We start from the raw sequence: 16895 nt of genomic DNA on the forward strand, positions 1-16895 counted from the left end.
ATGGGAACTAGGGAATGGTCACAGGCATCCTGCTAATGCCAGCAAGACCCAGGAGTCAGGTGGCAGTGAGAATTGTGGTGGGACAGGACTGTGGTTGACAGAGTGGGTACAGAGGCCCAGATGGGCTCCTGAAAACATGCTCAAGAACCAGGGAGTACTAGTTCTCTGTACCTGTGTGTACTCAAACTGGCTTCTTGCAGAGCCAGCAAGTGAAGCTTGGGAAATCACCACAGTTCTTTATCCTTTCCTCCTTCCCTAAAACACAGATATCAAAACCACAAGTGGATGCTTGTATTTTGTTGGATGAGTCTTTATTGAAATATTTGACGTGTAGTTCTTCTGCTCATGTAATTTTGTCTTTTCAAAGTGACGTTATGCTTTGCATTGGAGTCTTGGTTCTTTTTAAGAAAGAGTCCATATAAGCACAACACTAAGGCAAAGGCTCAGGCCCAGGCTGCTGAAGGTCGGCATCACAGCCCCATTAGGGAAATACTTCTGGTCAACGTAGTCTATGATAGTTGTCACAGCCAACATAGTCTCCTCACATGTAGGTTGGATCTGCTCAGGGGGTAGAATAAATCCATGAGTACCCTGGTCTCGCAGTTCAAATGTGTAGGAGAAAGGAATGCCAATCATGTGAGCCCAGTCCCGTGAGGAGCCTGAGTTACTGTCTGTGAATTTAAAAAGAAAGGGAGATACATGTATTAGGCACAGTTCTTTGAAATATACTTCTTGCTATAGTTAGTGCAAGGCTCTGTGAGAATCCCTGAACTAAGCAATAACCATAGATCACTGTGACATGGAGAGCAGAATTTCTAAGTGCTGCAATTCAAAGTCTTCCATGGAGTTTCTTAAGTGAAACAATCCTCCATGAGATGGTATTGTACCATAGCAGGAGATGAGTTCTATGGATTCTGTTTTTAGCATTTTACTGTGATTAGTGTGGGGTAGAAGATGGATTGGCTGTTTGTCTGTCCTGGTATTTCATTTTCTATGTTGACACTGCCAGGAATTACTTTGTATATTTGGTTTAAAGCATAATTTTGGTGAAGTCTGAGAAAATTCAGGTTGGTCGCTATATCACTGTTCATCTGTCTTATGGATCTTTTTTCTTACCTATTCAGTATATGTACAAACCCTGGCAAAATGAAGTCTTAGGCATGGACAAGCTACCTTATATCTACACCTCATTGCTTATGTAGTAGGTGACTTGTGTGATTCAGGGAGATCAGATGCTGTGAATAATGCAAAACTGTGTGGGTACTGGAGCTAACTACTTACTGTTCTGAATGACTAGTGTTTTTCTGCATACTGGGAAAAGTTTGGGTTTACCTGACAGACTCCAGGTCCTTTGGTCCTCTACGTAAAGGCTGTCATTGTGGTGTGTTCATGATGTAGCTATCCAGTCTCTTAGGAATGAGGCTGAAAGCAACATATTTCACACCGAGCTGCAAGCAGCTGCCATGTGATGGTGTCTGATGGAGTAACTATAGACCTGATTGGGATTTTAATTTTTGCTTGATTCCGGTGAAGACAAATAGGAGTTTTGCTGCTGACTTCAGCTGGGTCAGGATGATCTATTAGCAGTCTCCTTCTGTCCCCTGTGATGTATCTGTGAGGAATTCATGTAGGAGCTAGCTTCTGAAAAATGTTTCCTTCCTTCCCACAGCCAGCTGTATAATGTGCTGTGTTACCTTGTATTCAAATGACTGCTACAGATGTTACACCGAACCAGCCCGTTAAATAGTGCTCAAAGAGGAATCTCAGCAAAACAGTACTTACTGATGTCTGTGACACAAGAATGACACTCTTTGAAAAACAGAGCAATCAAAGGGAAACATGAAGAAACTTACATAAAATTAAGGAGGTTGATCCTACTTTGTAACTGGTCCCATACTTTCCCTGTAGGGCAGCAGCTGCTTTCTTTGCAACATCCATCTGTAAGTTTAAAATAGGAACACTATTGTCACCCAGACCAATACGTTTGGCAATTGAGTGGACCAAGCCTTTTGTCTCTTTCAGCTTTGCATTTATATGTATGATCAGCTTTGAGCTTTGATATGATTACTCCAGGACTTTCAGGAAACCCATTAAAAACATTTGGGCAAATTGTTCTTGATTTTTAAATAAAAAGTCTGTTAAAATTTTTAAAACTACTCTGCCTATAGGTAGAGAAGGTGTTTGCTTTGCTGTAAAGCTAGAAGGCTGTGATTTGGAGAATTTGAGTCTGTGCTGTATAGCACACTGGTACTTACTGCAGCAGTGACTGATCTCTTACACTTGTTATGTTGCCATAGACTCTACATTCCACCATCTTTAGAAACTGAGCCATAGACAGACTAAATGACATCTCCAAAGATGCAAACGAAGCCTGAACCCAAGTCCCTCATGCTCTTTACAAGCTCTCCAGCTACTGGAATGTTCATAAGTACACATGTTGATAAGCTCAAATTAGAACACTCAGAAACTGCGGGGAGAAATAACCAAGAAGTAGGTGCCTACTTTTCTCCTGCTCTCCTAGTGAACACATTTGGAACACCCTTTCTGGACACAGCCGTGACAACCATGTGTGTATAACGCGCCGGCATCTCGAGGTGCAAATGCACTCTCGTATGCAGCAAGAATGGCGGTCTTGGTGCTCTTCTCCACTTCACCTTGCGTTGCAGTAACCCTGTTCAATTTTCTTCATTTAAGATGAAGGTTTACGATTAGTTCTGAGGCAAATAAACCTTGCTGATACTGTGTACATACAACAGGCAACCAAGAAAGACACCACAGCCTTACATTAGGGAAACGAGCAGCTAAAGCCCTGGAAACCTTCCTGAAAGGAAGCTTTCTTTAACAAAAAGTTACCAGCAACTTGTTTTCTTTGTTATAATTCAACTTTCCTCCATAGAAACACTAAATCACTGTCACAAAAGGTTCTGTTTGGAGGACAGGAAAGCAATGTCTTGAACATATTATTACATAGACGTGAGAATAACTGTAAACCCACAGAAGATATTTTACATAGCTAATGCAGGTATTGAACTCTGCACAGGATGGTTCCAGTTCCCTTGGCTGAGCAGGGGAGGGAGCCAATGTCAGCCCATAACTTGTCCTCACTGTGTGGGCAATGTGAGGAGCAGCAGTTACTCTGGGAGCCAAGCCCAGTTTTTCTGAAGGACAGGCAAGAGGGCAAATAGAGAAATAGAGTTATGCCACATACTACTGTATGTACTTGCTCCCTACAAGTGTAGGAGATTAATGTTTTGCCCTACCAGTTCTTCACTGTTACTTGGCGGTTCAGTTGTGGAACCATATGGAGTGAGGATGTACTGTCCATAGGAGTGAATTGTTAAGTAGCACAAAATGTCACTCTTCTTCTTTTCAATAAGCTGAACCACAGCTCTTGTCTCAGGCTCTGATTCTGGTCCAGATCCACAGAAGATTTCACTGCTGCAGTCATAAGAAACACCGATACCTAGAGAGGGATACAAAAAGTGAACCAAAGGAGAGACATAGAAACACCAGTTCAGAGGGAACAGGGAAATTCACCTTGTAGTGTTAAGGCATGTCTTTGTGTGGGAAGGGAGACCAGACAGCTCAGTGGGACTTTAGCATTTTACTCTCCAACTAAAATTTGCTATAAGACTGAAATATTTAACACGCGTTTACAGGCTGGCTACAACAAAAACACTCTGACATCACCACAGTGTACCACCTGGCAGGGAAGTTATGGAGGCTCCTTGAAATTCATGGCAGATGCAAATACTGGCTGTTAAGTGACTAACTCCTAACATTGCTGTCTAGAGCTGGTGCGTGCTCCTGCAGTGAATGAGAGGTATAGTTATATAGGCAGCAACTTTCTGCTTGCAAAAGTAAACACCAGTTGAAAGTCAATGACTATTTTTACAAACCTGGGGTTTATTTTTACATATGTCTTGATGACAACAATATGAGTATTCCTTTCTTATAGGACTTTATTTTATTCCAGAAATTAATTATTATTCTTGCACCACATTTGTGTTGCTGAACTGAAGTACTTGGAACTTACTGCCCCAGGAGGAATTGAAGTTTCGGTTCAGATCTGTCCCGTAGCAGGTGCCATTCATATGTGGAGAACGGTTTTTCCTCCACAAACGATCCTAAACAAAAGTAACTTCAGTTACATAATGACAACTCAATGATCTGTAGGGGTCTTGTGATAATACAATGTAAAGACTCCTTTATTTTAGACCTCTGCATCTTGAGCAACTCTTGCATTGTGAGAGGGAAACTCTGCAAGGGTGGCAAAGCTTAGTGATTGAACATTTTATCCAGTAGAGCCAGGCTGTTATCTTCCAGAAGCCTGGATGCATCTAGAAATCACCTTCCTGAGTTGTTTTTTTTTTTTTAAGTATGCCATTTCTGTAGTACTCAACTGCTTCCATGCAGTGTTGCACTCCTAAGAAAGCTTTGGCATTGTGAGGGATAAGTCTGTGTCCAAGAGATGATAGCTGAACTTATGTTTGTTTCAAATTCAAGATGAAGAATGCTTTTTTTTTTTTCAGATAATCTTGCTGTTGCTGCTTGGCTCCTTGTTATACCCACTGCTATACTTGATTATCTGCAGGCCTCACTGCAGTCTGTATGACTTTCCTGGCTGAATTAACTGTGTATCCAGCTACAATGGGTAGTATGCCCCAGACCTGCTGGGGAGCAAGCTGGGACGCAGCAGGATCCACATGGCAGTAGACTGAACCTGTTGAGGCTGTGCTGAGGTCCTGCATTTAAAGGTGTTTCTACTGGGCTCAGGAGCCTAGAAGCGTGGTGAGAGTTGCTGAAGACCAACATTTTTCATTATCCTTCATATCAGAAGAGGAAGACAACTTGGGAGGGCAAACCTCTTTCAAAAACAAATAGCCTAATACTTGTCCAGTTCCTGTCTTGTGCTGCAAAGGTGCTTACTCATCTGCTAGTTAAGATCTCTTGCAAAGAATGACTGATTCCTCCAGTGCTTAATTCCATCAACCACACCTTGAGCTGTTAGCTGGAAGTAAGTCCATCCCCAGAAACCCAAAGGCAAGTGATTGTGTGGTTTTGTCCTTCTCTCTTCCCGCCTCATGACATTTGCTAGGAATTTTTAGCCCTGTAATCTCAAGCGACTGCTGATTTACCAGAAGAAACAAAACCTCTCTGCTATGAGCAGATTTATGTGAGTAATGATTCTGTCACTATTCCCTGTTTAAATATAATTGCTATGACTGTATCTAAAATTAACAAAACATGCTGCGCACATCTAATTTTCAATCCAGTTCCTGAATATTCACTACGTACATTTTCCCAGGAATAGATGTAGCCATCAATATTGAGGACTGGCAAGACATAGAGGTCCAAATTCTGCAGAAATCTGCTTATCTTTGGGTCAGATTTGTAATTTTGAAGAATCTGAAAAGAAAAAATATGGAGAACTGAGCAGAGTATCTAATGGTAATCTCTGGAAGGAGCTAGTTTGGAACTCACTTCTGGATACTACCATGTTATCCAAGACCTACTTATCTCAGATATGTTAACTGCCTTTTGCCATTAACAAGGTGACAGTGTATCCTGTTATAATTTACTTCATGTCGATGCAGTCTTCCAGATATGAAAGCTGCATGATGGTGAACAGGTGCGCCAAGTGGAACGTTTCTATACCATATTTTAGGGTTTCTTTATTCCAGGGGGACTGGTTTTGGCAGAGATGCTTGATCCAAATGCCACTGTGGGAAATGGTGAGATTGCTGTGAAGTTCAGTGGCTTTGGAATCAGTTCAGGTGGAGGAAGCAAGTATTGTCCCATATTTTATCAGAAATATTGTAATGTGTGGTACCACAACAGAGAGGAGAATTGAAGTACCCAAAGTGATAAGGGTTTTTTATTATCTAGGTGGAAAAGTGAGGACTCACTTCTTTCACAAACCACTGGCAGAAGGCTGGAGAGATCCATTCTCTGGCATGAATCCCACAGTCCATCCAAATGATCTTTTTTGCTTTATCTGATGGTTGACTGATCTGAGAGAGTATAAAATGAGCGTTAGGAAAACTTGAACATTACAGTAAAATAGTCTAACCAAATACAGGAAGAAAATTGTGTCCTGATATGAGCCATGTGAGATGATTATTAGCAGTATTACAGACATCATTATGACAAACTCTCCTTCCTAATGGCCCCATCTCTGTAGAATCTCAGGGCAAGAGTCTTAAAGTGTCTGTTGCGCAGGAATGTTAATAAAACAGTTTATTTTTTGTTTATATTACTCATTCACAGGACTAGTTGTTCTTACTTTGAGATATATTTTTTTAAGGTGAAGCACAAAAAGGCAGGGAATCTAATTTTATTCAGGAATAGATTAGACAATAAATAACCCAGTTATTAAGACTATGCTTTTTCTAGAATGTCCAATAAAAAAAATATCATGGAATACTCCTTGCAGAAACATTATATACTGTAAAAAGTAATAAAACCAACAAACCAAAACTCTTGATCCTCACATACAGCTGTTGCCAAGCTAGTTTCAGCTTGATTTGTATTTCTAAACAAGAATTCAGTTAAATTTGTTGGGTTTACTACATAACAGCAATAGCAAGGTTATGGTGATAGTGTATATGAAAGTTGGCAGATCTTACTGTGCTGTAAAGGAGTAAACTCATCTCCTGTTATTTCAGTGAATTGGGATGAGCATTGTCTTAGGGAATATGTGAATCCTGTCTTTTCCTGTGTACATTTTTGTGAAGATACCTGTCATTCATTTCAAGAATGTTCCTCCCTTACCTGCAGATAATACATTGTTCGATTCTCGATTGTAGTCCCCAGGTAGTGCTGAGTCACCAGCTCACTGTTGCTCTTCTGGATCTGAGTCATCCATTGATAAATCTGAAATAGTCACGGAGAATTCTTGGACCAAAGTTGGAGTTTTCTTCTTTTTCCCACCTCCGCTGCCAGATTAAAGTATTTTATTTTGCTTAGACAAGCAATGTTTTCTCAGAGCTTATTTCAATCTGCGATGTCACTCATGGAAGGCCTTTCACTTGCCTCAGAGCAATGCCATGGTCATATCTCACTGTGTTATAAAAGATAACATCATTGCAATACAACACTGATGTCATTCAACATACCTGTCCTTTTGGGCATCTTTCTGTTGACTTTACCAGACAGGGAACCACACCATCGTATCTTGCAAACAGTACTAAAGTCTCTTCCCTGTCAGTACTGATTTTCCACATCTGAGTTCAGCAGCAGTCATTCCCAGTGAACATATGCATGAGGATTGACTCTGCTCTCTCACTTTTAATATGTGACTAGGAGGAGAAATATACCACCGTGCTCTGCCTTCGTCCAGCTTTACCCACTGGTCTGTGAAACAAGGCACTAAGAAGTCTTCACTGTCTAACCTCATGGCATTCTTCTCTCCTGAAGTGTCAAAAACCTGTCTTTAAATTGCTTCTTTTTACAGGTCTCCCACTGTTCACCTCTTCTTCCTCACTGAGATTCCAGAGACTGCAATAGTCATGACACTTTACATGTGACTCAGTATCAGACATACCAGGGTTTACATGAATTACTACTGGAGAAAATGACAGAGCATGACAGGGTAGAAAGGTAGAAAAACAATCAACTGGACTCCAGAATATTATTTGCAAAACAATATGGCTGTTTCATGCAAAGCATGTAGGTTTTGGTCAGGGAGGAATTGAGGATTAAATCAGTGGCAAATTAATGTTCAACCAGGCCAAGATCCCTAGACTAAGGGGCAGCCAGAAGGAGCTCTACTGACTTTAGCTGAGATTTCTGCAACCACAGAGTTGCTTGCTGTGGCATTAACAAAATAGCAACAACAAAGAAAGTAAGCAAATGTGGGTTCCTCTTTACCTCTTCCATTGGGTGATACTGGGTGTAGTTATAACCTTCTGGGACCTGCCTGTGGGTGCTCCTCTCCTTTGGCTCCATCTGATCCACAAGTTCCTGCACATCCGGTATTAGGACTCTGAGGGGAGGAGTAGAGTTACTGCAGAACTGTCATGGGGGATATATCAACAAATGAAAGGACATAGCCTCTTCTGTTGTGGACTGCCTGCCAATTCATTGCCATCAGTACAATGGTTATTTTAATGTAGGAGAAGGTTCAAAGAACTGAGATTTTCACTGGGTTTTAACAATAAAGGACTAATTTGATTTATTTTTTTTTTAAAGATTGATAATTTACAAAAAAAAAAAAAACCAATACCTCAATATCTTTGTTTTCTATACCACTTCTATTGTTGGGCAAAACTCTAAAATACCACCTTTTGGGAAAAGAAGGAAGAAGTAAAAGATTTCAGATTACTGTTTTGTTGTACTTATGGAGACATTTTCCATTTGCAAAGACTTCACAAAAATACTCATTGCAATTTGCAAAAAATCAGAACAAACTCTCTCTCTCCTTCAAAAAGCTCTTCTTGTTTTTTAGCTACAGATTAGTTCAGTTTAGAACAGGCATGATTCGATGATCAAGGGAGTAAATAAAACCTTTTCTTTGGCTTCAGAGGACTTTGGATCACACACTGGGCTTTCTCATTGCAGTCAGCCCCTTTTAACACTGTGATAAATTTGTGTTCATTGTAAATGCTCATGATAAGACAATTGCTAAGGTAGCTTAAATACTGTTGATTTCATACGCTAAGTCTGAACAGGCTATTCTGCTGACATTAGCACTCCAGCACTTCTGGAAGCTGCACATAAGGAACTTTTAAGAGTAGTTGCAGCTGACTTTCACTCTCAGCTTTGATGTTTATTCACATCTGAACTTCAAACTAAAATTTAGGCAGTGCAAATTCCCATGAACTGAAACCACACACGCAAAATGCCTTATTAGAGCTCTGGAGAATTGAAATCCCAGAGTTTGACACAGTCAGAATATTGATGTCCTGATTATAATTTGTCATTTATGTCTCTATCATTACATATCTAACTGTCATGTTACCTTCCTTGCATGTCAACTGTCTTCTAAAAGGTGGTTCCTGCTTTGAATCTGTTATAGGAACTTTAACATCGCTGTACTGATCTTAACCCCTTTGCAATACAAGCCAAAATTTCAGTTTGACTATTAAATTACCACCTCTTTCTTTAGGACCCTACTCAAAGTGGGTACAGTTCTGGCATCAATCCAAGGGGAAAAAGCAAAACCTGCTAACTTAAGTTTAGTCTTTAAAATTCCACTAGAATCAGTTGAAACCATTAGAAAATGAAGAGCCTTGATATAAATAACAGGTTAAGTATCTTCTGGAACATTTTCTAAGACCTGAATACCTGATGCTAGATCATTCATACTGGCTCCCACCTCATCTCTCTCCATCTCTGGTTGTCAGGGCATCACACTTACTAAAAAGAATTTGTCAGGCAAGATGCGGGATGTCAAGATCAGCTTTAACTCTGAGCAGCTTTGAAGTGGCACCAATCTTCCTTTTAACTTATCTTTGATTGGTAAATGTCAGTATATGTCCATAGGCCATTTGTCACCAGCCTTGAATTACTACAGGATTGTCTATATGAAATATAGCAAGCTACTGGTTACCTGAAAAAGTCAGGTCCAAATGGGAATGGGACATTGTGAGGAATAGATCTTGTTTGTATCTGGATTGTATCTCCTGGTTGGGAGTAGACCTGAGGCAGTTAGTGAAGATAGGTGTCTGGGTAGGTGTGTAAAGCATCATGTCCCACTTGCAGCTCGTGGCCCCAAATTGTGCATTTGTGGGGACCTGCCACAGAGACCTTTGTCCCAGGCTGGGATGTCTCTGCTTGGCTGGATTCTCACCTGCCTGGTGTGGGGGGAGGGATAAGGGGTAGGAAACTGCAGCTTTGAAGGAACTGGCTGAATATTCACTTTGAAAAGGCTCTTCTTCAAACCAGAGGAGCAACAAAAGACGGGGAAAGAAAGAGGAGAATTGCAGAGACTGCTCTGCAGTGACACTGATTAACCCTTTGGGCTTTCCAAAATAGGGAGATTCCTGTGTTCAAGTATCCATACTTTCCAAGAGTAAAGCATGCTCACGTGAGTAGTGGTTGTACCATGCTGGTCTTTCTGATTTGATTCAAAAGCTGAGTCATACATCTGAGCACCATCCTCTTAACATTGAGTAGGCAACTGCAGGAAACTAGCAGATTAGGCTGTCCCAGATCCAAGCTCCAAATTTACAATCCAGGCTAGTTGGAAAATGAATAAACAGGGCATAGGGGAATGTGCTCTTAAAACATAAAGATGTATATAGCACCTGTGCATTGGACAGGTCAAGGTAATTGGAGGAACTTGGAACAAAGGTTGGGTCCTATCATCAGTACTTGCTGTCTGCTCATTGGAATAGGCTAGATCCTTTTGTGATAGCAAGGAAGATTGTTAGTCATCCTTTTCTGTCAGGAAATTAGAGGTCGTACTTGTAAGAGATCATATGCTGATCTAAGCTGTCTTTCACCTCCTGCACCAAAGGGGCTGGAACCCTTATGTGTAGGTCTCCTCCAGCCCAGATGTCTTCAGGCAGCTGTGGCTTCCACAAATCCAGCTGTGCAGAGGAGAAGGAAGAAATGCACAAATCAAGCTCTGTTTTTGGAATGAGAAAATATATTTAAGATAGAATAGCTTTTCTTCAAATTGTCCCCTTAACTGTTCTCCAACCATCTGTTCCTAGAGCATGCAGCATGGTTTTAGTGTTTCCATTGACTCAGGCACCTTCAGAGAGCCATGCAAGGAAACTAACTTCTTCCCATGAATTCCATAAGTGCCATTCCACTCTACACTAAGAAAAAAAAAGAAGTTTTTTCAACTTTAGCCTTTATTCTCGCCCAAAGTTATGGGAAAATCTGCCCAAGACCCTACTTTGCTTTTGGGCACATGTGGACATTCTTACTCACCAGTAAAGTGCTGCAAAGATGCTGAAGATGCTGGACTTGCTGAAATGTTTCTGGCACAACATGGAAAACCTGATCCCTGGAAATTCAGCAGAGAAACAAAGCCAGTTTTAACGTCTGTTAAAGTATCTGTGATTTCATAAGTGAAAAGGAGCTATTCTGTTATGTAGAAGGAAGACGGAGCATGTAACTGAATGCTGTTCCAACAAAAGCAGGTCTGAGTGATGAATTCCTGCAACGTTTTAGCTACAAATAGAACTAAGTGTTGTGGGGTTTCTGTTGCTAGAGGTTATCTCTGCTTCCTTGCCAGTGCTGATTCTTTATTCACCATAACAGCTTAACTGAAGCAAACTGCTCCTATGAGCCCTGGTGTGTGTTTCTACCCTTGCAGGACCTGGGCCAAACCGAGATAATTTATAATATATAATAAACTATTTGATAAGATGTCACTATTTCTTTTCTCCTGTTTGGGAATTATTCAGTTATTACAGAGAGACGTGGTGCTTTGATGATATACTTCAGCATGCAAAAACTTCAGATCACCATGATAAATGAACATTTCCAAGAGCTTGAGATATTCACAAAGTACTTGCCAGGAGAAAAGCCAATTTGTTCCACATATAGTGAAGAGTGTAGTCTTTACTACACTTAGTTAAGAATTGCACATTCTTAATCAATTTGCAGGAAACAAACATTTCTAATAAGGCTCTTGTCATTTTATATTTCTAGAAAAAACACATAGACCAGTTTCTGAGTATGTGTTTTCATGATGCCCCACAAAACTTTCATTTACTGCAAGCTTAATCTGAAAAAAAATACTGAAAGTTTAGAAAGAACAATTAAAATGTTTGGAAATGCAGAAAAAGCAAATCCATATGTTCTATTAAAAAGCCCTCTGTAATTATTTCTCTAATTTTTTTCAGTGTTCATTCAGATCAGCTTTACAGGACTGATAACAAGTGTGACACCCCTAATGAAAGGGCTTCATGATCAGGAGTGGATTTTGACAACTACATTACATTATTTGAAGGTAAGACAGCAGTTATTCACTACTGATACAATAGGAAGGGGAACTCAAAATTGTGCTCATATTAGTAACCAATGCTTCAGTCTCCTTCAGTGAGGCCCTGGAGTCTTTACGGGACCGGTACAAAAGAAAAAGAGAACGTTTTACATTTTAAAGCTTTTGTAACAGAAATTCTTGTTGGAAAAGCCTTACATGGTGAATCATGATGGTCATCGATATAATACGCTCTCATCGTCTGAACAGCAACTGCTACCATTTGTGCTTCCATACACAAATGTACAATTATCAGCTTAATGTACATGCAAATAGAATTTGCTATTCATTCATATTGTCCACTGAAAAAATTGGGGATTGTGATTTTTTTTTTTACATCTCTTGAAAATATCACCTTTGCTCATAGAGAAATGTAGAACTTGATAGTTAAAATGGGCTGTTTGCTACTGTTTTGGGAGATGCTGTTAGCATATAGTACCCTTATCTGTGGGGCAAAATGATTACATTTGCATTGCTAACAATTTGGTGCAACAGCCATGATATCTTTGTAATAGAACCTTGTACATGCAGGATAAACATCTTTACTAGGAGAATAAACATCTCAGCTGCAGTTCAGAGTTTATTCTCTCTAAATGCCTGGGCTTGCTTTGCTCTTTGTCTATCAGGAAGGGAAACAATATCCTGTAATATCTTTCTATCCTCACTGACATTATGTCTTAATTACACCAAATGAAAGAAATGCCAGACAGTCAGATTGCTGCCAGATGGCCAGCTCTTATTTACTGATAAACCTTTTACAATAGCCAGTGTGGAGACAAATCATTTTTAATAGTAAACTAAGATTAGAAAGCACACAGTCATTTATGATTATGGACTGGGGTTCTCAGAGAAGTGCAAAGTCAGCCCACGTGACCACATGAGAAAGTTTTCAAAATACTACAGTTAAGCTTTCTTACCAAATTAAAGGACTTTTTCAGCATGTTTCCTTGGATGCTTATAGGTCAGATATTTCATTTAAGTTGTTGAACAGAGCAAATGCCAACAGAAATGGGCTTTATTAGTCATTTCATCTTTGTACAGGTGTTACCCACACCAAGTCAAATTGGCCATTCTGTTAAGTGTGGTTTTAAATCCCACGCACGTACTCAACAGGTTCTGCCCTGGACAGCAATTAGCCACAAGAACCAACACACCATTACCAAGGGTCTGTTGAATTCTGTCCAGTGACTTTGACAGGCTCTGACTGCATACCTGATACGGATCCAAAGACTAAATATTATCCAGGGCAAACAGCACATTTTAAAGAGAGAAGTGGTGACCCTGTATGTTCTCCCAGAAGCTTTGCCAGGAGAATTGTTGAACAGGAACTTGCAGTAGGTAATCCTTGGTTTTCTCTCCTTTTTAAAACTCTATTCAGGGGATATAATTAGTCTAGAGTCATTTGGTACTGGGCTACTTTTCTCTGTTTACTTCAGAAAATTCCATGTATAAAATTATATGTGGATAGCTGGCCTCCACACTCTATTTGTGCCCCTCCTGCAAATCCTAGCTGTTGTAGAGGCTGAGTGACCAATCCTTCCTGGTAATTGAAGGTGAATGAAACAAAATAGTTTAGATAGACAAACAGAATAATTTTATATCACTCAATTTCTTTCAAAGCAGAACCAAGAATAGAGAATACAGCAAAACTGTACTTTCCATACTTTTCAGAAACACTGATCAGTAATAAAAAATGTGATAGTCTCATTCTCTGAACACCTTGGGGTGATGATTGTCTGAAGCAACTCCTTTAGCTTTTTTTTGTTATTGTTAGAGATTTCCAACAGCAGTTCAGTATCTGAACTGCTTTTGAGATGTCATGTTTTTCACATAACCTTAGCAGCTGTCTTTTATTAATGGATATCATTTTGCTCAGTCACCCCACCCCACCCTTTATACTCAGAAAATGAATTTTATTCCTAAGCATCTGATTTCAAAGTTCATTATGAAAGAGGCTAAGCCAAATGAATTTCAGCTAATGGAAGCAGAGCATCCTGAGGTCCATTTGAGGGGGATTCTGTGTCTCCTGTGGCTGCACCCAGATCATTGTTGACTTGGATTATTTCACTCTTTCTTCATTTCCCATTTTTATGTTTTCTTTAAAAAATCTTACAAATCTTAGTAACCCTATCTCCATGTTTTCAGTTTGTAATTATTGTTATTCTTACATGGTTCCTGGGAATATCACTACATGCACAATTCTTCATAATACCCAGTCATACTCACCCATCATATTGCAATTTCAAGCTGTGTTTCCCAGGAATTAGCATCCCCAAAGAAAAGGTGATCCCAAGAAAAAGCCACATCTTTGTGCATGGAAGCCAGTTCAGACAGTGCAGGATTAGAGGGGATAGATCTGGATTGAATGCTTCATTTGTGCAATTATAATATATAACCTGACTTATCCTGGAAGGGAACCTGCCCTTGTTGAATCATTAACTTCACATTTAAATAGTTATACTTTTCCTTATCTCTGTTCTACACCCCAAAACACAAACACAAATATCAACTTCTCACGGAAGCACTTCTAAAAAATAAGATTTTTCTATATGACACCTTCAAATCTTTGAAAATAGTATGTGATAAAGTTGGTAGTCATTGTAGAAAACGTTACCTGCAAGGTCCATGGCAACTATTGGAGATAAGCTTATCAAAATCACAGGGGTGGGAAGAACAAGAGAACACTGGAATAACAAGCTCTATCCTTGCTCTCTTCTTCCCTATGTTTGTGTCTTTGTGGAGCACTTTGTCCTCTTAACTGCAGTTCTATCAGTTGCCTAGCCAAAAAGAGGACATGAAAGAAACAACCAACATTCCTGTAAAAGGGAAAGTTGAGGACATTAGAGTCGCATCAGATCAGTCTCTGGATACAGACTATCAACTTTATACTGTCATAAACAGTGTTTTTGTTATATAGTCAAAACAGTGGGCTGGTTACTCTGAAATATTTAATTTATTGCCTCGTACATATATCAAGAGTAAACAGTGGAATTCCTTCTTGAATAGACTACAGCTAGACACGTAGCACAGTTCTACAGAAAGAAATTGTTTACCTCAGCTTCTCTCTTGGATTAAAGCTATCCCATAGTGATTAAATCACAAAACCTGCATGGATTTGGGTGAAGAGACTCCAGTAAGTCAGTTCTGTAGTGTACACACGCAATGGACATTCACTGTAATTATGGTATCTTTGTAAATATTTCCCAGCAAAGTAGGAAGCCCTCGTACGTTACAACCAGAGCTGTCATCAAGGACCCAGGCAGCAGAACTGTGCCAGTATAAAAGAGCATCATCTTAACTCAAAAGTGTTGTCACAAAACCAGGCTGCATGCAAGAGAGGACTATGTTCTTCTTCGTAAGTCACATCAGACCCTTCTAATCTTAATGCCTCACATTATAATCTGCTGAGCAGCCTGTGTAGAGATATCCAGCCCACAGTGACTTCCGGAAGAGCTGAAGGAAATTCAGTTTACAGGATTAGAGCATTTGTGAGAAAAACAAATTCATGTTGGAAGACCATATTCCATATTGACAGTCTGGACATCTCAGATAACCTTTGTATTTTTTTCATATCCACCACTGCTATGAGGTGGATTAATGTTTTGAAGTCTTCTGCATGGTTGTGTGTGCCCTTTTACCAGAGATTACTTCGAACTGAAGTTCCTTGGCAGGGACTCAGAATCTAGAAACAAGAAAAATGGAGGCTTAGAAGAAAAAACAAAAGACTTGATCTTTTTTGGGTTTTTTTTTTTCCTCTTGTAAAAAAGATATCCACAAATGGAGCAAATCATGATTTGTGCTCAAGTTCAGTTCCTGCCCAAAGCTTACAACTCCACACCAAAAGCAGTAACTATTCCATGATGAAAACATTACTCCTATGATGCCAAATAGTTATGAAGATAGATAGGGTCATTTTGCTTAATGACTGTAGGATTCAGCAGAAATGACAGTTGCTTGCTAGGTCTTTGATTCAAATTCCTTTGAAGTCTAGTTGATTTTAATGGGCTTTAGATTAAAGTCCTGCGAAAATAACCATGGACATTTCTCACTGATTTAAAAAATGGACTTATTTGGGGACTCCAGCAGAAGATTTCTTCATAAAAGACAATACTTAAGTATGTACTTAGCATTCAGCTTGCAAGCAGCGTGGCTGATTTCGGAGTAAAAACCATTAGAGAGATTATTGTGCCACCAATGCAAAAATACCTTGGGACAAACAGTTAACTTCAACAAGCCCATTGCCCTCTTGGGCACAAATAATGTCTCAGTAATAAAGTATGTTCTCTGGTCAGGCTTTTACTGGCAGCTGCTTATCTTTCTAGCAAATGTGGAAGGCAGCTTAATCCATTTATTTCCTCCTTGAAAACTGTGTGCAGGCACGGGACATTCTGGGGAGAGGAAAGGTCATAAACATATGGCACAAACATGCCATATGAAACCATGTGGTGTACTTTCTTCCAAACAAGTTTACTTTGCAGTTCTTCCATTCGTTCTTCTTAGAGCTTCAGAGGATTTTTTCAGCCTCTTGATTGCCCTGTGAGACAAGCAAATATTATTTCCACTACTTAAAAGATTAAGAAAAAGGGGGAAAAAAGTGACTCCCCAAGGTGACATAGGAACACTGCTGCAGAGCCAGGAATAGAATTCAGATCTCCTGACTCTCTGTCTGGTGCTTCCTTAAATATATGACCATCTGCTCTCCTGCTGGAAGTATAGATACTATATGCTGACTCCAACAAGCTGGCTGCTAAGCCTGTTAGTTTATCCTCTTTTTATCCCATACTGATATCATCTCAAGCTAAGCTTTTGGCCTGAAGTCAAAGTGATTTCCAGTGTTTGAATGATTTGACCTGCTTGTTACTGTTTTAACCTTGCACCACACATATGCTCAGTTATTTGTGACTTATCTGCATACAGCCTGTGTAGCAACAGCCACAAGCTAGAACCGTTTTGT

The 16895-nt window shown here is 39.8% G+C and overlaps 1 protein-coding gene across 1 annotated transcript; it reads right to left on the minus strand.

The window, feature by feature from the left end:
- Window positions 1-402: 402 nt before the first annotated feature.
- CPO (carboxypeptidase O) lies at window positions 403-14247 on the minus strand (the record flags this gene model as incomplete). The annotated part of the gene is made up of 11 exons (XM_084264564.1): window positions 403-671; window positions 1854-1938; window positions 3261-3463; window positions 4037-4127; window positions 5299-5409; window positions 5910-6014; window positions 6775-6876; window positions 7873-7987; window positions 10411-10535; window positions 10885-10960; window positions 14168-14247. 11 exons carry the CDS (start codon window positions 14245-14247, stop codon window positions 403-405), a joined length of 1362 nt encoding a protein of 453 aa, XP_084120690.1.
- Between the last annotated feature and the right edge of the window lie 2648 nt (window positions 14248-16895).

This window comes from Gallinula chloropus (assembly GCF_964237585.1).
Source record: "Gallinula chloropus genome assembly, chromosome: 5".
NCBI lineage: Eukaryota > Metazoa > Chordata > Aves > Gruiformes > Rallidae > Gallinula > Gallinula chloropus.